General features: G+C 46.8%; 1 protein-coding gene and 1 long non-coding RNA gene across 2 annotated transcripts in view; one reads left to right on the forward strand and one right to left on the reverse strand.

Annotated features, from left to right (window-relative positions):
- Window positions 1–1,589, forward strand: part of LOC309657423 — a 28,210-nt gene extending 26,621 nt beyond the window's left edge. Inside the window, exon 3 of the long non-coding RNA XR_014261808.1 lies at window positions 1,509–1,589. This is a non-coding gene — a long non-coding RNA (uncharacterized lncRNA). The remainder of the gene's footprint in view (window positions 1–1,508) is intronic.
- Window positions 1–18,726, reverse strand: LURAP1 (leucine rich adaptor protein 1). Its single transcript, XM_082454776.1, has 2 exons — window positions 15,542–18,726; window positions 1–5,368 (listed from the first exon to the last, which is right to left on the reverse strand). The coding sequence occupies exons 1-2, from the start codon at window positions 15,737–15,739 to the stop codon at window positions 4,847–4,849; spliced, it is 720 nt and encodes a 239-aa protein (XP_082310902.1). The 5' UTR covers window positions 15,740–18,726; the 3' UTR covers window positions 1–4,846.
- Window positions 18,727–18,744: the final 18 nt, after the last annotated feature.

Below are 18,744 nucleotides of genomic sequence, written 5' to 3' on the forward strand. Positions count from 1 at the left end.
AAAATAAATCTTTATTGTGTTAAATTACTGTAATATGGGGCAATTCATTATAAAGGTTGGCTTGCTATTTATATATATTAAAACACATAAGCACATAATTATTTATATTTTCAAAGATACATACATATCCAAACACATACTGAACACATTAACGTGTATGCCTGGGTCAGGGAGAGGAATGAGGGATCAGGGATTAAAAAAAGATCAAACAAAAAGAGACTTAGTATCAACAGATGATGAGAGTTCACCCCGCTCTGAGGAGCATGGTTTAACTATTAAGGAATAAAAAGATAATAATTTAAAAGAGAGACAACTAATCTACCCTTTCTAGAGAGAGCCCAGGCTAGTTAGCTGGTAATTATCTTCTGCCTTGAGGGGGAGCACAGAATGGTCGTGGAGAGGAGGCAGTGTTGAAGACAGAGCCTGTTAGAACCCTCCACCATGTTCACCAGGGAAGTCTCAGGTCTGAAAAGTTCCCTAAACAGAATTGCTCCCGAGTCTGACCTTCACTCTCAGCTCTCCTTGGTAGTGAAGATGCAGGAGGCACTTGCCATTCTCCAGGCATGGGGCCTGGGCCTGGCTAGCTCCCCTTGGCACCACCTCTCGCTCCAGGCCTAAGGAGGCTAGACAAAGCATAGAGGCTCCTTCTGGGTGTGGATGCATCCTCCTGCCCACCCTCCATCTCTGCTTGTGGAAGGCTGAATAGTGGTCCTTCCTCCAAAGATGTTCAAGTCCTCATCCCCAGAATCTGAGAATATTTTACTTTATATGGCAAAAAGGACTTGGAAGATATGGTTAAATTAGGGATCTTGAGATGGGGAGATGATCCTGGATTATCCCAGTGGGCCCAATGTAAGCACAAGGATATGTAATCACAAAGTAATCCTCCTAAGAGGAGACAGAATTAGAGAAAGATGTAAGAATGGAAGCAGAGGTCAGAGAGAAGAAATACTATGCTGCTAGCTTTGAAGATGGAGGAAGGGGCCATGAGCCAAGGAATGCAAACAGCCTCCAGAAGCTAGAAAAGGCAAATAAATGGATTGCTCCCTAGAGTCTCCAGGAGAGACTCTCCAGAAGAGGCCTGCCAACACCTTAACTTTTAACTTAACCCAATGAAATTGATTTCGGACTTGTGACCTCCAGAACTGTAAGATAACACATTTGTGTTGTTTTAAGCTGTTAAGTTTGTGATAGTTTATCACAGCAGCAATAGGAAACATGTACAGTGGCCCTGCTGCTGGGCAGCATAACCTGTTCTCCTAGAAGCGTAAGGTCTGTGAGAGAGGGGAGTGGGGAATCAGAGAAGACTTCCTGGAAGCCCCTGCAGTCAGACTGACGTAGGTTCCTACCGTAGTTCACTTATGATCTGTTAATAATGCATTGTTTACAGTGTTGCTAAGAATTAAATGGAATAATACTTTAAATTACCTATTACTACCTAATTAACCACTTTTTAAACTATAAGTCACATCTGTTCGTGGGTTTACATTCATTCCTCCATTCAACAGGTGTCACTGAACATCCAGTATGTGCCTGGCACCATGCACAGAGTGAGCCTGCATCCAATGCAAGATCCAAGCATTTCTCACCTAAGCTGCCACTGAGCTTCCAGTCAGTCCAGTGCTCAAGTTCACCACCGCATCCTAAATGCCGGCTCTTACACTTGCCCATTCACATGGTCTCGTCTCCTTGGTGGACTAATCCCAGCCAGCATCACCCCTTATACTCCCAGGCACTGTTTCTGCAGCTGCCAAGAGCTCTGTCATCTCTGCCTTTACCCCGAGCCCTGACAAGTCCCCAGCCCACTTGGAGGATAGTATGCTCCCTCTGATCATATCTTCAAGCCTCCATTTTCATCCCATTCTCTTTTGTCTCTCTGCATCTCTCTCCCTTTTCACCCTTTTCTTCTGTGAGCTCCTAAACAGGTCCTCCTCATAACCCGGAAAGGTCTAAACTAAAAGGAGAGCTAAGCCTTAAACAGTCAGTCCAGAGGCAGGTAGGAGGGACCAGGAATGTGTGCTTACCAGGGTTCCTGGGCTTCTCTAGTAGTGAAATGGAGTCTAAGGTATTGAGACGGGATGTCTAGGCTACCTGGAGTTCCCAGGCAGCCCCACTCACCCACCTCTGCAACCCCTCAATACCCTCAGATGCCAGTCCAGCTGAGCTGTAATCCCCTGACTTTGGAGCTCCCCAACTCCACAGGACCCAACTGGATTTCTCTCTCATCTCCCACCGCTATCCCCTGCTTCTCACGTCCAGGTCTGGAATGTTGAGTTCTGCCCCCATGATGTCTGGGCCTACTCGCCCTACCTTCCCAGAAAAATAGTTGGTCCAAGATTGATCTTCCTTATATCTGTGGTCCATATTAATGCACCCTTTACCCAGTCCTGGTCCAGGGTCTCTTTCCTCAGAGCCTGTGGCTCTTTCTCTAAATACCGAGCTGCCTCTCTAGGGTGGGGTAAGAACCTATTAAAACAGGGAGAAAATTGCTTTCAGATCCTTTGGGCTTGGGTGGTGACAGGGTGGGGTGGGGAAACAGTCTGGTCAAGTGATGGAATTGTGGGTGGACAGGCTGGCAGGCAGGCGATCTGGGTTCTTTAACCTGAGCATTGTCACAGATTTACCATGGGTGACACTGGTCAAGTCTCTGCCTTCTGTAGGCCTGTCTCTCTAACCTGTCTGTGCAATGAGAGGGCTGGTCTTCTTTAAGGTTATATTTGAGCCTGAAGGTTTCACCCAGCTATTCCAGCAATGGTGCATAATGGTCACAAGAGGGCGGACAACCTCTTCAGCTCAGAAGTTTGTAGATTAAATGAATAAGAAAGCTTCGAAAAGGAATACAAGGGTTCCACGTGGAAAGGTAGTTACCCATAAGTCACCACAAAATGGCAACAGAGTCAGGGTATTGGGAAAGGATATTTGAATTCCCAGCCTGAGGGGAGCTCAGGAGCCCCAAGACCCAGAGGGGTAAGGAGAGGGCTGGTGGGCAGCAAAGAAGAGACTTAACGGATATTCTTTAGAGATTTCAATCACTTTGAGAGGAGAGGAGGAAATGTATTGCCCCAAAAGGATTGGGGTGGGGGGTTGCAGAACCAGACTTGAGGAGTTTAGGGGAACTGGAGATAATCAACTTGGCTTCCGTCCCTTCCTCAGCATAGAATGAAAAGTAGAGAAACTGCAGGAGTTATTCCAGGATTTGAGGAAGACTCCTCCGACTCACGAGGGCACAGCAAATAGGCAAGGATTACCTGACATCCTTTTTTCTCCTTTTCGCCTTCCAATAATCTAGTTTCAGGGCCCAGGAAAGACAGGGACCAACATAGGGGCAGTTATCTGGGGTTCAAAGAGTTAATCTCCAATAATTCATACTCTGACATCAGCCACAGCCTTTGTCCCCACCCTCTCTCTGGGCCTGTCTCCTCCCTGAGCCCCAGGTTGGCAGGTTCCCTGAGTCCCTCCTTTGGTGTAATTCACTAGGGCCCTGGGACCCAGGCCCAGAGCCAGTGCCCTGCTCCCTCTGCAGGTCCCGGGAGTCTAAAGCTTGCTCTAAGGGAGGAAGGAAAGCAGCCTTTCCCTCCTACTCTCCCCCCTCCCAGGATGTGGGCCCTAGGACCAAAGAGCCTCTGTCTTTCTCTGCCACACCCCCCATTGTAACCCAGACAAGGGGATTCCTTGTGTCCTGGCCTCAGGCAGGCATCCTAGTAACCAATGGTGGAAGGTCTGGGGCAGGATGGGGGCAGGGGAATCACATCTGAGAAGATACCTCCCCCTTTCGGAGAGTCTGGTACACCCCAAGCTTCTCCTCCCTCTGGCTCCCATCAGCCTTGGAGAGAGAAGGCTGAGGGACTCATCTGCATATAAAAGGTATGAGGCCCAAAGTGGAAACCGAGAAGGTGTGGAAACACAAAGGCTGAACCTCCTGACAGACAGATTTGGAGCCAGAATACAAGAATGGGGGCAACCCAGGGACAGAGTAAGACAGGCGACTGTGGCAGGGCAGGCCAAACAGACTTTTGAGAGCTGTAGTTGGAGGCTCCTGCCAGTTTCCTCCCTAAAAGCACAGATATAGGAATGCTGGCAGCAGACAGGCGTGTGGTCAGAGAGGAAGTGAGAATCCCTAGGATAAAATGAGAACTCCCTGTTTAAATACTAAGAACCTCTCTGAGAAGAAGTACAAACATCTGACTGAGAAACTTTCCTGCGAGGAGGGTGGTATGTTCCCATTCACAAGAAGTAATGGTAGGGAGAATAAATGATATGGTCTCACTTAGCAGCAGGGGCTCAGACACCCCTATACTGACCTATCATCACTAAAAGACTGGTACAGAGGAAAGGCTAATCCATCCTGGCAGGAAATGACATCACTCACCAGGCAGGAAGGGGTGGCTCTACCAACCCCAAAGGCTTCTGGGAGGGCCAATCCATAGAGGGTTGGCCTTGAATGTCCATGTCCCTCCACAATCCTCCATCTTGGCCAAGAGGGGAGCCGAGGCTCCTAGATGTTGGGTGAGGCAATTATACCCCCATCTCTTCATCAGTGATCTCGCAGGGATGCTAAACCATCAAATCCCAGTTGGGAGGAAAGGGGAAGAGATACCATCACACCTGGAGCCACAGGTCAAGCCTCTAGAGTCAATGTATCCATGAAAATAGCTCTAGGGACCCAATAATTGAAGGATAAAGGCAGAGCCTCCCCAGGGACCAGAGAGATGGTGAGGCCAGGTTTCCATGGTAACTGATCTCAATGCAGCCTCTTCCTAATCCCAGATTGAGGGAGAATAAATTTGAGGGAGACCAGGGCCTAGCGATGAAAGAGCCATAGGAGAACAAAAGGGTGGAAGAGTTGTTACAGGAAGGTCACATCATCCTGGCACTGGCCCCAGTACCAGTGGGTCTCAAAGCCCAGCTTGGTACTCTCATCCTCTGGTGGCTCAGAAGGTCCACCTTGGAGCCCCTCCCCTGGGGGCTTCCACACAGCCCTCAAGCTTCCTAGCCTGGTGGCTGTCAGGTCCACCTCAGTCCTGGCCCTCTCCCCACCAGGTATAGCCTTTGCCCAGTCCATCTCGGGACGGGGAGCCCCGGGGGGGCCCTGTTCATCCAGCTCGCTGGGGGCCACTGTGTCCAGGAAGCTGCCAATGGAGACACTGTCCAGCCGGTCAGTGGAGCTGGTGTCTGGCAGGCTGTCCCAGCTGCCTCGCCTTGAACGGCCTGGGCTCCCGCCTGTCAGGCTATATTGGCTGCTGGTGAGGCTGCTGCAGTGGCTGGTCAACGTCCCCCGCTCCTCCAACAGCCAGCGCACTGCCTCAATGCCCTCGTTCAAGGTCACCAGCTGCTGTAGGATCTTCACGTCGATGGCTCGCAGGTAAGCCTAGGGGAGTGGGAGAAGGAATCAGTTCCAGGTTCTGGGCCACAGGTTGCCCCAATGTTTCTAGAGGCCTCTACCTTGTGATCTAACCAACTATGCTTCACTTTCAAGAAGCATGGAAATAGAATGGTTTGGAGTGTAGGCTTTAGAAGCAGAGAGACTGCTGTTTAAAATTTCAGCTCTACAACTGATTAGCTATATGACTGTGGGCAACTTTCTTACCTTCTTTGAGCCTGGGTTTCCTTGTTTGTGAAATAGGGTTAGGTCACTCACTGCACAGGGTGGCTGAGAGAATTTTGTGATGTTGTTTTTTAGGCACTGAGCACTGTGCCTGGTACAGAGTAAAATCTCGGTAAGTGTTAAGTATTAAAATCCAATCCTACTGAGATTTGAACTTCACAGATAGGGTATTAACTATTGAACCAGTCCAGATTCACCAGTAAGACTTAGAAGCAGTCATCCAAAGAGTAGCCTGATAGGCGGCCAAGTGTTAATTGGGAAGTAGACTGGGCCAAAATGAGGCAGGAGCTGGGGGGGTAAAGAAGGCGCTAACCTGGTCCTTCAGGCTGTTGGTAGCAGCTGCTGTGGGAGGGAAGGGTTGGCTAGAGCTTCAAAGGGTCAGAATCTCACTGGCTGGGGATTCGGGGCTTCCCTCTACTATACACCAGTCTCCTTGTCTGCACTGGGAGTAAGTTTGACTTACTGGGTAATCTCTAGGGTCCCTTCTAGCTCAGATGCACTGAGTTGTCTTCCCCAAGCACAAGTGTGAACTTGTCCCTCCCTTGCTCAAGAACCTTTTCGGGCTTTGCACTGCTCTTAGAGAATAAAATCTAAGCACTTTAGCAGCAGGTATTCAAAAGCCTGTCGTAATACAGCTCTTGCCCATCCCTCTAACTTCACCTCTAGCATATTTCTGTGGGAACCCCAGGTCCTGCCACACACAACTTTTAAAATTTCATTTTATTTAGCTTTACTTTTTTTTTTTTGGCCGCACTGTGCAGCATGTGGGATCCCAGCTCCCCGACCAGAGACCAAACCTGCAGCCTCCATAGTGGAAGTGTGGAGTGTCAACCACTGGACCGCCAGGGAAGTCCTAGGTTTACTTTTTTTTTTTTTAATATTTATTTATTTGGTTGCACCAGGTCTTAGTTGCAGCAGGCAGGCTCCTTAGTTGTGGCTCACGGGCTCCTTAGTTGTGGCTTGCTGGCTCCTTAGTTGCAGCATGCAGCCTCCTTAGTTGTGGCTCGCTGGCTCCTTAGTTGCGGCTTGCCAGCCCCTTAGTTGAGGCTTGCCAGCTCCTTAGCGGCAGCATGCAGGCTCCTTAGTTGTGGCATGTGAACTCTTAGTTGCACCATGCATGTGGGATCTAGTTCCCTGACCAGGGATCGAACCTGGGCCCCCGGAATTGGGAGTGCAGAGGCCTATCCATTGCGCCACCAGGGAATTCCCTAGCTTTACTTTTAATAAAAGTGATAGATGTACATAGATTAAAGAAGCAAACACTTCTCAAAGATTTATTATGAAAAGTAACAGTTCCCTCATCCTAGTCCTAAATCTCACTTTCCAAAGACAGCTACTATTGCTTTTTTAGCTGTTTATTTTGGTACTTACCTTCTAATTTCCAAATAACTACTTATTGATTTTTAAGTTTTAGGTATTTTCTATTGACTTCACACACAATAGAAGTTTAAGGATTTAACTCTTTCATCCTACTCCCTACTCCTCTGCCATACTCATACCCTTCCCATCTCCCCATATGCCCAATATATGCAATAAAATTAATTATTCAGCTTTACCTCATTAGGATTTGGAAATGCTATTCACAGCTAAGCCGGTTTACTATGGTTACTTTTCCTTTCTTACAACTTTAAGCTTTCCTTTTTAGATAATAATAATTATTACTACTGCTACTATTTTGCTTAGTTTGGTATATCATTATCAGTAAGTCATCCCTAAACTCTCTCCCTGTTGTCTGAATTTCCATCTCAAGGCTTTTAAACACAACATATGTTTTATCTATTCCATCTTCTTACAGGCAGCTCTTTAGGAGCCTTCTGATCTGCTCCAATCTGTCCCTGCTGCACAACTGTTCTCCAGAGATCTCCCTTCACTATCACCTTGGGGATTCAACTTTGCCTCTCTCCTGAGCTGGATCCCTGTTTCCTGGATCCCAGATCTTCTTTATTGATTACTCCTTCATGTGTGTGGTGCTTTTCCTCCAGTAGCTTCCTGAGAAAGTCTGCATAGACTATACCTGCATAGGAGGTATATTTGTTGAAGCTTCACATGCCTTTAAAATGTTATTTGCTCCTCACACTGTTGACTGTTTAGCTGAGTATAGAAATCTAGGTTGAAAATAATTTTTCTTCAGAATTTAGACCATTGTTCCATTGTCTTCTAATTTTCAGTGTTACACTTAAAAAGTCTGATGCCATTCTGATTTCTGACTTTTTGTATGTGACCACCTTGCCACTCTTTCTAGAAGTTCTTAGGATCTTCTCTTGGTGCCCAGTTTTCTAAATTATCACAGTAATTTGCCATGGTGTGATTCTGTTTTCATCCACTGAATTCATCACTTGTTGGGCTCTTTTAATCTGTAAACTCAGAGCTTCAGTTCTGGAGATTTTCTTTAATTATTTCATTGATGATTATTTCTTCTCCAATATATGTTTTTTTGTTCTTTCTGGAAATACCATTATTTAGATAGAGGGCACCCTGAAAGGATCCTCTATTTTTTTTCTCTTTCATCTCTCCCTGTATGTATTCTAGTTTGTGAAATATTTCAACATTATCAACCCTTCTACTGAGTTTTTCATTTTTTTCCTATCATGTTTTTATTTCCAAGAGTTGTTTCTAGTTCTCTGAATGTTTTTTAATAACTTCCTGTTTTTGTTCATGGCTGCAATATTATCTCATCTCTTTAAGGATATAATTAATGATTGTTTAAGTTCTTATCTTCCTGAATTATCTCCATTTTATTCAAGTCGCTTTTTTCTGTTTGTATAGGTCTATATAGTTAAAGGGCTTCATCAGATGTTTTATAATCTTTAGCTGCTGCTCATACTTCAGCGTGGTCTCTAAAAAGCTGATTGGAAACTCTCTGTGCCTGAGGCTTGCCAGCTCTGAACCTCACTAAGGGTTATTTTGCTAGGATGTTTGATTGGGTAAGGCCTGTAGGTAGTACCTTGCATGTGTGGTTTTTTTTTTCTTGGGTTCATCACATTCACTATATTATACCCATCTAGAGAGTATAATGTAAGCAAAGCTGCCAATGTTATGGGAGCCAAGTAAGGCAAAGGCTGGGAGGGGTATTACATAGCATTTAGTATTTTTTTTTAAAATAAATTTATTTATTTATTTTTAGCTGTGTTGGGTCTTCGTTTCTGTGCGAGGGCTTTCTCTAGTCGCCGTGAGCAGGGGCCACTCTTCATCGCGGTGTGCGGGCCTCTCACTATCGCGGCCTCTCTTGTTGCGGAGCACAGGCTCCAGACGCACAGGCTCAGTAGTTGTGTTGCATGGGCTTAGTTGCTTCACGGCATGTGGGATCTTCCCGGATCAGGGCTCGAACCCGTGTCCCCTGCATTGGCAGGCGGATTCTCAACCACTGCACCACCAGGGAAGCCCGCATTTAGTATATTTTAATTTAATCCCTCTTGCTCTCAAACTCTGCTTGGTGTCTCCCAACCTGGAGACCTTTGGTTCTATTATTTTTTAAATATATATTACTTGATAAATGTTTATTGAATTATTCAGGAAATAACTGCTTTAGTCACACCTACAATGATAAGCCAGAAATCAGACCAAGTATTTGTACACTGAGAAAAATATAGGCACTGGAATTAAACAGACCTGGATTCAAGTTCCAGTTTTGCCATTAATGAGTCATATGAAATTGGAATATTTTTTTCCCTTTAAACCATCATTTCTTCATTGTAAAAAGAGGATACTATCTAATTAAAGGTTTATTTTCAGAAATAGAAGGATCATTAACAGGCATAGCATACTGCCTGACAAATATTCACTAATCAATAAATGGTAGCTATTTGGCTTTACATATTACTATGGTTAACTTATCTACTATGGCATAAGCACAGAAAATTTTCTACCTGAAATTATTTGTGTTTTTGGAAGAACATCACAACATTTGGAAGAATATTTGTTGAATTCAATTAAACAAATGATTATTGGGTACCTGGATTTTCTAATAATTACAAAGATAATGGAGAAACTCTCCCTGCTTAACAGAAGCTTACAGTTTCAGTAAGGAGATGTGGACATAAATAACTCAAGTACCACAGACTGCACAGACTATTAATGACACAGGATAAAAGAGATTATCTTCAATTATTTCATGCTGGGGACAAATTTATTAACAGTGAAACCATGTAGTCCATGACCAAACTAAATGTATTAAACAAAACTTTTCATACTAAAAATGCTTCTCCTGCTTTGTTTTCTCCCCCCTTCCTTTCCTCTTTCCTCCTTCCTTCCCTCCTTCCCTCCCTCCTTCTCTTCCTTCCTGCCTTCCAGTCTTCTTCCCTTCCCCTTCCTCCCTTCCTTCTGTTCTATTCTTTCCAAAACTTACATTTCCAGTCTTCTGCGATGATAAAGGAGTTGTGGGTACTTGGTTGCCCAGTTGGGGAGGGATTCTTTTTCTTTTTCTTTTTTTAGTATTTTATTTATTTAGTTTTTGGCTGCGTCGGGTGTTAGATGTGGCACGCCAGGATCTTTCATTGCGGCGTGGGCTCTTTGTTGCAGTGTGTGGGTTTCTCTCTAGCTGTGGCGCGCAGGCTCCATAGCACATAGGCTCTCTAGTTGTGGTGCGCGGGCTTAGTTGCCCCGCAGCATGTGGGATCTTAGTTCCCGGATCAGGGATTGAACCGGCATCCTCTGCATTGCAAGATGGATTCTTAACCAGTGGAACACCAGGGAAGTCCCAAGTATGATTCTTTTATTTTTTTTAATAAATTTTATTCATTCATTTATTTATTTATTTATTTATTTATTTATTTATTTATGGCTGCGTTGGGTCTTCGTTGCTGCACACAGGCTTTCTCTAGTTGCGGCTAGTGGGGGCTACTCTTCATTGCAGTGCACAGGCTTCTCATTGCGGTGGCTTCTCTTGTTGCAGAGCATGGTCTCTAGGCATGTAGGCTTCAGCAGTTGTGGCTCGCGGGCTCTAGAGCGCAGGTTCCGTAGCTGGGGCGCACGGCCTTAGCTGTTCCGCGGCATGTCGGATCTTCCCGGATCAGAGATCAAACCCGTGTCCGCTGCATTGGCAGGTGGATTTTTAACCACTCCGCCACCAGGGAAGTCCCTTTTTTTTTTTTTAATATTTTCTTTTTTTTTTAAGATTTTTTATTTGTTTATTTATTTTTGGCTGCGTCAGGTCTTTAGTTGCAGCATGTGGGCTCTTCGTTGCGGCGTGCAGGCTTCTCTCTAGCTGTTGCACGTGGGTTTTCTCTCTCTAGTTGTGGTGCGTGGGCTCTGTAGTTTGCAGCATATGGGCTCTCTCGTTGAGATGCGTGAGCTCAGTAGTCGTGGTGCGCGGGCTTAGTTGCCCTGTGGCATGTAGGATCTTAGTTCCCTGAGCAGGGATTGAACCTACGTCCCCTGCATTGTAAGGTGGATTCTTTACCACTGGACCACCAGGGAAGTCCCCTGAGTAGGATTCTTTTTTTTTTCCCCAATTTTATATCACTAATATAAAGGAAAACCAGTATTTTTTTAAAATTTATTTATTTTTGGCTGCGTTAGGTCTTCATTGCTGCACGCGGGCTTTCTCGGGTTGCGGTGAGTGGGGGCTACTCTTCGTTGTGGTGTGTCGGCTTCTCATTCCGGTGGCTTCTCTTGTTGCGGAGCACAGGCTCTAGGCGCATGGGCTCAGTAGTTGTGGCTCGCGGGCCCTAGAGCACAGGCTCAGTAGTTGTGGCACACAGGCTTAGTTGCTCTGCAGCATGTGGGACCTTCCTGGACCAGGGCTCGAACCCATGTCCCCTGCATTGGCAGGCGGATTCCCAACCACTGCACCACCAGGGAAGCCCCCGAGTATGATTCTTTTTTTTTTTAAACTTTGGGTTTATTTATTTATTTATGGCTGTGTTGGGTCTTTGTTTCTGTGCGAGGTCTTTCTCTAGTTGCGGCAAGTGGGGGCCGCTCTTCATCGCGGTGGGCGGGCCTTTCGTTATCGCAGCCTCTCTTGTTGTGGAGCACAGGCTCCAGACACGCAGGCTCAGTAATTGTGGCTCACGGGCCTAGTTGCTCTGCGGCATGTGGGATCTTCCCAGACCAGGGCTCGAACCCGTGTCCCCTGCATCGGCAGGCAGACTCTCAACCACTGCGCCACCAGAGTAGCCCCCGAGTATGATTCTTAAACAGACATTCATCAACCGTTTTGTATTCAGCTCTATTTGCACACTCAGATCTAGAAATATCTGAGACCAACTCCTGAGACCTTTGAGGTGCAAAATGGGTTTCTTTTCAACTTTCCTCATTGCTGGCTTGGAATTCAGCTTTTTTCAAGTATACTAAGTTAGTTACTACTCTTCCTTCTGCTTTCAGCTTCCAAAATTTTGTTCCTATCATATTCTCTCCTGTTCTTGTCATAATGGCTTCATGGCTTTAAAAATAATCTTTCTCCTGGCTTTTAGTGGAGTTTCAGGGGGGAATGGAGGTAAATGCATGTGTTTAATGTGCCATCTTGAACTGGAATTCCCACTGACTTTATTCAAGGCACAACTCAAATGCCACCTCCTCTAGGAAGTCTTCCCTACACTTCCTTAAGGTGGAATTAAGCCATTCAGTCATGGAACATTATTTATTGAGTGTTTCTTATAGGCATGGCATTGTGTAGATAAAGCAAGAAAAGACACCTTTCTTGCCCTCAGAGAGTTCACAGTCTAGTGGGTTAAGATAAGACAATGACACAAGCACTTAAAATTCAGTGCAGAAAATGCCAGGGGATGCAAATGCTGCACAGAGAGCTGTGGGTACCTAGAGGACCATAACCAGAGGAGTAAGGAAATGCTTCCTAGAATAAAGGACATGAACTGAGACTTGAAGGTCAAGTGGGACTTAGCCAGACAAAGCCATGGAGAGTCATTCCAACCAGAAGAAACAGCTTGTCTTCTCCAGTTCAGTTGTGCCTTTCCAGAGCACAAATCTGACCATGTCACTCTATAATGAAGACTCTTCCAGGAAGTCCTCCCTGAGTTCCAACAGCACCTGTGCCAGAGTGGCTAGTCTGTCTCTCTCTTCCCTAACCCAGACTATGAGCTCCCTGAGAGCAGCAGGTCCTGCCCAGTTTGTTTATGGTGCTTAGCCTAGGATTGGGTAGGTCAGATTCAGTTCTATGATTCTCTTGCCTTTACTATCCTTGGTCCCTCTGCTGGTCCTAGGGTTCAGGGGGCTGGGTTTTACCATGTTGGTGGCAAATGAATCTGAGGACCAGATTCTATAGGCCTGTGACAGTGGGATTCCCTGACTGTGACAGCATCACTGCCCAGAATAGAAGAAAGCAAGGCTTTCTTGCCAGAAAAAGAAACAGTCATTTCACACCATCTCTTTGGAAACAGAAAGGGGATAAACAGCTCAGGAGAGATGCAGCCTCAGAGGCCACTCCAACCCAATTCTCTTCCCAGGGGGATTCAGGTTCCCCATTCTTCCCCTTAACATGTACACATCAAACCCTCTGACCAGCCCTAAGATCACAAGTATGGCTCACTCATGGCTCAATCTAAATCAAGCCCTGGGATAAAAGCCTACAGATCTCAGTCCTAGCTCCCTGGTTTTAGAATGAGATTCCCAGACTATTGTTACCCCTCTTTCCCCTCGCCCCCTCCCCCAGGAGGTAGAAAAACTGAGGCCAAGAGAGTCAGGGCTCTGCTCAAGATCACAAAATCATTCAGGAGCAGAGTCAGGACTTGAACCCATGCCTTCTCTCTCCTTGCCTAAAGCTTTTTCTCAAAGTGCTCTGTGGGGGTGGGTCGTCATAGCAACAGTTCTCTGGGTGGGAGGATTAAGTAGGGGAAGTTGCCATTGTTTCCCCTTCCCACAAATCCCGGAGTCTGTCTGGTTCAGTCAACTTTTGAGTAGGGGAGGGAGAGGCCTAGAGGCACTGATGACCTTGGCCTCAAGGGCAGGCCTGCCCCCTCCCTGCAGGAAAGCTGAGTGAGGGACAGTTGAAGGACAGTACTTAGAGGGCTTGGACTAGTTCTGCCACAAGCGGCTCCAGGGGAAACCCCCCTGCCCCACCCTTGTCCCCCTGGGTGCCACCCAGTGGGTAGGGCAGAGTGCATAAAGAAACCTAAGATACCTCTGCCGAGGAGGGAGAAAGAAATGGAGTAGGAATCCGTGGGGCACATAGGGAGCCTCTCCCTGTGCTGGACCCCAGAAGGCTCCCTCCCTTGAGTTCTTCGTGGGCAGCCTTGGGCCCCAAGCCAGGCTAGGTCAGGAATGCAGAGAGACCCAATCGAAAGTAAAACGTACCCCTTAAAGTTTATGAACAGGTAATCTCTACCAAAGACAGAAAAGAGTTAGAGCCAGAGAGACTAGGCATGGCTCCTCCCAGTATGAGCTCAGGCAAGGCCCTTAACACCTGCAAGCATGTTTGCTCTGTGAAATGGGAAAATAACGACTGCTTTTCTCACTCCAATGACATGAAAGGCATTTAATGCATCTGGCACAAAGCTGGTCTCAATGGTGAAGATGTAAAGTGTAGGCAAATCACCTGGGTTCACAGCCTGGCTCTGCTTTTTACTTTCTGTATGACTTGGGCAGTTACTTAACCTCTCTGTGCCTCAGTTTCTTCATCTGTAAAATATCACCTACCTAATAAATCTCTGTGAGGACTAAAAGAATATCTTGTAAAATGTTCAGCATGATACCTGGCACATGCACTTGGTGAAAGTTAGTTTCCAAAGCAAGACATTCTAAGTTAGCTCTTTCTGGGCCCTGAGCTAAAGTTTGTACACTGAGGCAAAGCCAGACCCCTCCCTTAGGTGGGCACAGTTACAGCCCTACTCTGGAGAATTTGGCAATAGCTTCCAAACTTCAAGGCCAACTGCACATATGGCATTCAAATCCTTCCCCCAGGGAGCCTTTCCTGATTGCTTTGCCCACAAATCTCTCCTCCCAGCCTCTCAGGCTGTCAGGTAGCGCCCATGACCTCCCTCCCAAAGGCACCCCCTCCATACACACACACACACACACACAGCTCAGCCTGGCACAGAGCTGGGCACAGTGGGGCTCCAGGAAGACCTGTTAGTTGACACACTCACTGTGGGCTCCTGGTTCTGGGCCAGAAAGTGGCTGGCAATTCCTCAGTTCCCTAGAATTGGCCGCAAAGTGGTGGCAGGTGTAAATCACCCCCTTCAACAGAACCAGGGCGCTAGGGAGCCTGGGAGGCCCCAACTGCCCTTTTGGCTCTGAATCTAGACCAGCAGCAACAGGGAAGGGGTTGGGTGCCTGCTTTCTCCTCTTCTCCCCAAGGAAGTGCAGATGAGATGCAAATATCCAGTGTACTTGGGGGTTGGTAGGAAGGAGACTGAGTCTGCAGTGATGGGACCAACACTGCAGGTGCTGCTACTCTGTGTCTGCTAAGGTTCTAGGAACTTTCAAATATTTTAAGTGGGTGTGGGGGAATGTTGGGGAAAGAGGATGTTTTTAGTGGCCCTAGACCAGGCAGTTTTCACCCAAATCTCTTCTGTGCTGAGTCTTGTGGTGGATACTGGAGCCTCTGAGGAACAAACCCTGGGCCCAGTTTGCAAGAGGAGAAAAAACTGGTTGCCCTATAATGGTGGCTGGGGGCAGAGGTAGCCCCAAAGTGAGGGGAGAGGGGGAAGATTTGTGCTGTGCTAGGTTCTCAGTGCTTCCCAATCCTCACCTCTCCCCTCCCAATTATTTGGCCAAAAAAAAAAAAAAAAAAAAAAAACCAACTGAAAAAACCCTGAGCCTCCCACCCCGAGTGCTCAGGGCCCATCAATACTCCACTCACCCTTCGTGGGGAATGCAATTAATGCACCCCAGGGCTTAAAGATAGATCTGATCGGAATCCTGAGGACTTAGGCGGGGGATTTTAACTCCCTCCTCTCCAGCCCAATTCTGGGGACGCGAGTCCATCCCTTCCGGCCCCATGCTGGAGACTCCGTGCCCCTGGCCCATGTAGCCCACACTCACCAGCTCCATCCTCAGCGCCATGATCTTGTCCCCCAGGCTGTGGCCCGTGCTAGGCGCCCCCGGGAGCAGCAGGGCGCCAGAGGTTCCCGTCTCCCACTCGCCTCGCAGCCCGCGGAGCAGCCCTTCAGGGGTCTTCCTGCCCACCTTGCCCTCCACGTCTCGCAGGTCAGGCGTCTGGGACTCCGCAGTCCCCTCCATGCGGGCCTAAGCCTGAACAGGGTTGGGCGACCGGACGCCGGGATCCCGCTCCCGGGGGTCCTGCTTTCACAGCAGCTAGTGCAGAGCGGAACCGGTGGGTCCCCGCCCGCGCTGTGTGGGGGCGGGAGGAGGGCGCCGTAACACTCAGAAAAGCCGCGCAGACGGTGTGTGTGTGTGTGTGTGTGTGTGTGTGTGTGTGTGTGTGTGTGTGTACATTCGAGTGCTGCGCACAACCTCTGGCTCCGGAATGGGTGAGGCTGGGCGATGCTGGATATTCACCTGAAAGAGCTCAGCGCCTTCTCCTGACTCTGGCTCCGGAATGGGTGAGGCTGGGCGATGCTGGATATGCACCTGAAAGAGCTCAGTGCCTTCTCCTGACTCTGGCACTGAGTCCAGCCAGGCACTCAGCAGGCGCCCAATGAATGTTTGCTGAATGAGGTTAAGCATCCTCAGTTAGGGATGTGGGATTTTAAGGAACATTGGTAACAGAACTACAGAGGGTTTTGGAAGGCTTCCTGGAGTAGAGGAGCTGGATCTAAAACAGTGCTTGGAATTTAGCTAGCCACTGACACACACACACATCCAGTGTAGCCACTAAATTTAGACTAAAGGAGCAACCAGTATTGAAGCTGAAGAGGGCTACATCACGCTTGATCTTGTAAACTGATGCTTCTTAAACTTGACTGCGCATACATGAATTATCTGCGAATTGTTAAAATGCAGATTACAATTCTGTAAATCTGGAGTGGGGCCTGAGATTCTGCATTTCTAACAGATTCTGCTGATGGCCATGCTGCTGGTCCAGGGACCACACTTTGAGTAACAAGGTTATAAAAGATGGTTCTAAGGTGCTGGGATTTTATTCTATGGGCAATGATGATCCCTAAAAAACATTTTATGCTTTGGCTTGATTTTGGTTTTTAATCCAAGTAATTCCAGCCCATGGTTACAGAAGGATTTATAATGAAAAGATAGTTACCGCAACCTATTCTTTCCCACCTCTAGTCCCACTCCCCAGAGGCAACCACTTTCAGCTATTTTTTCCTGGTGTTTATACTCATAACTCCACAATAGACTTATACCACTATGTCTTAATTTTAAATATTGTCTACTGACTTCCTATTATGATAAATAAGATTTACCTCACACTCTGTACTTCCTTCTTCCATTGGCCCTGTACATTTCTATCATTATTTTTTAGCTTGTTACCTTTGTAATTTTAAGTAACATACTGTTCCTTAGTATGCCTTGAACCATGGAAGGGTTTTAAATCAGAGATTTACAAAACAGATTTGCCTTTTTGAAAAAATACTCTGGATTTTGCAAGGAGAAAGAATTAAAGGGGTAAAAATCTGGAGTCATGGAGACCAGCTAGAAGACAAGAAACTAAAATGGCCTGGACAGGGGCTGGTGGTAAGGTTGGAAAAGAATTAGACCTGAATGGAGGAGGACTCTTTAGGAGGTAAGATTGACAAGACTTGGTGACCAGTAACATTCATTTGTTTATACTGGCATTTGATAAATATTTGTTCAGAAAACGAATGATTTCAAAAAATATTATGGAGAATCTCCTATGTTCTAGCCATTGTATGTGGTACAAAGAATACAATGGTGAGCAAACAGACCTGGACTGGTTGCTGGAGAGAGACAAGGAATCGAGGGTGACTCCCAGCTGTTTGATTTGATGCCATTCATGAAGGAAGGGAACACAAGAAGAGGACTGTGAGTGAGAAGAGTTGATTCTAGCAGGAGTTATGTTGAATTGGAGGAACCTATGAGAATGTCCAGCCAGTAGTTGAACACAGGTCCACCTGGAGCTCAGAAGAAAGGCTAAGTCTGCAGATATGAGTTTAGGAATCTAGATGGTCGGAGAGCTCATGAGAGTGGATGAGATCTTCTGTGGAGAGTGAGTTTGAGGAGAGAAGAGGGTCAGGGAGGAACCCTGTGGGACACCTTTCTAAAATGCCTTTTTAAAATGTGTTGGGATTTCTTCTATTCTAACACATGCTTATTAGGAGAAATCACTGATTGCCTCAACTACTGAGACAAGCACTGTTAACATTTTGGGGATACCATCCTACCATTTCAGGAAGCAGATGGAATATGGAGAGCTCAAAAAAAATCTAACCGATCTTCTGGCTTCTTCTGTCTCCCTTTCATCTGTTATCCACAAAACAGTAAATGTTCTCTTAAATTGGATTATGTTGCTTCCCTGCCTAAAACTGTGCCACGGCTACCCACTCACTTCAAACAAGCATCACCATCACCTAGAAACTTTTTCGAAATGCAGTATTCTGCTCTGCCCCAGACTCCTGAATCAAAAACTCTAAGAATGGGGCCCAGCAATCTGTTTTAACAAGTCCTCCAAGTGATTCTGATGCAAGCTAAAGTTTGAGAACCACTGTGTTAAGCTAAGTGCTTTGCATGTGTTAAACTCTATAAGTGTTATTATTGTCAGTATAGTGAGGGGTTAAGAGTGGAATCTGGAGCCAGGCTGCCTGGGTTTGAATTCTAGCTTTACCAACTTCGTGATATTGGGCCTCATTTTCTTTGTCTAAAAGATTAGGATAGTAACAGTACCTACCTCATGGAGTTGTTGTGGAATTAAATGAGTTAATATAGTAAGATGCTTACTTAGAACAGTGACTGCCATAGAGTAAGCGTCATATGAGGTCATCCTCATTTCACAGAGAAGGGAACCTAGGCTGAGACGTGAAGTGACTTGCCCAAGGTCTAGGTGGGTGGTAAAACCACGTTTTTAATTCCCCCGTAGTCTTCAGTGGCCTCGCATGCTCTAGACCTGGGTGCAGCCTTGCCCAAGCAAAGGGAGGGGCATCTGGGTCCGAGGCCTGTAGCCCCTCTGACCCTGGCGTGCCCTGCGGTCTACTCCAAGGCTCTAGGACTCCGACCCCAATCGGGTTTGCCACCACGCAGTGTTGGGAGCGGGGAACCTGCTCTCCCCCAGCCGCCCACCAGGCCAGCCAGCTGCAAGGCAGCCGAGGGAC

Source organism: Balaenoptera physalus (assembly GCF_965194825.1).
Source record: "Balaenoptera physalus genome assembly, chromosome: 1".
NCBI lineage: Eukaryota > Metazoa > Chordata > Mammalia > Artiodactyla > Balaenopteridae > Balaenoptera > Balaenoptera physalus.

What these genes read in the sequence shown, in the direction of transcription:
- LURAP1 (XM_082454776.1), bottom strand. Translation starts at nt 15,739, where the DNA reads ATGGAGGGGACTGCGGAGTCCCAGACGCCTGACCTGCGAGACGTGGAG. An exon ending in TGGCGCTGAGGATGGAGCTG is followed by an intron (nt 5,369 to 15,541) that starts GTGAGTGTGGGC and finishes CCACTCCCCTAG; the next exon opens with GCTTACCTGCGAGCCATCGA.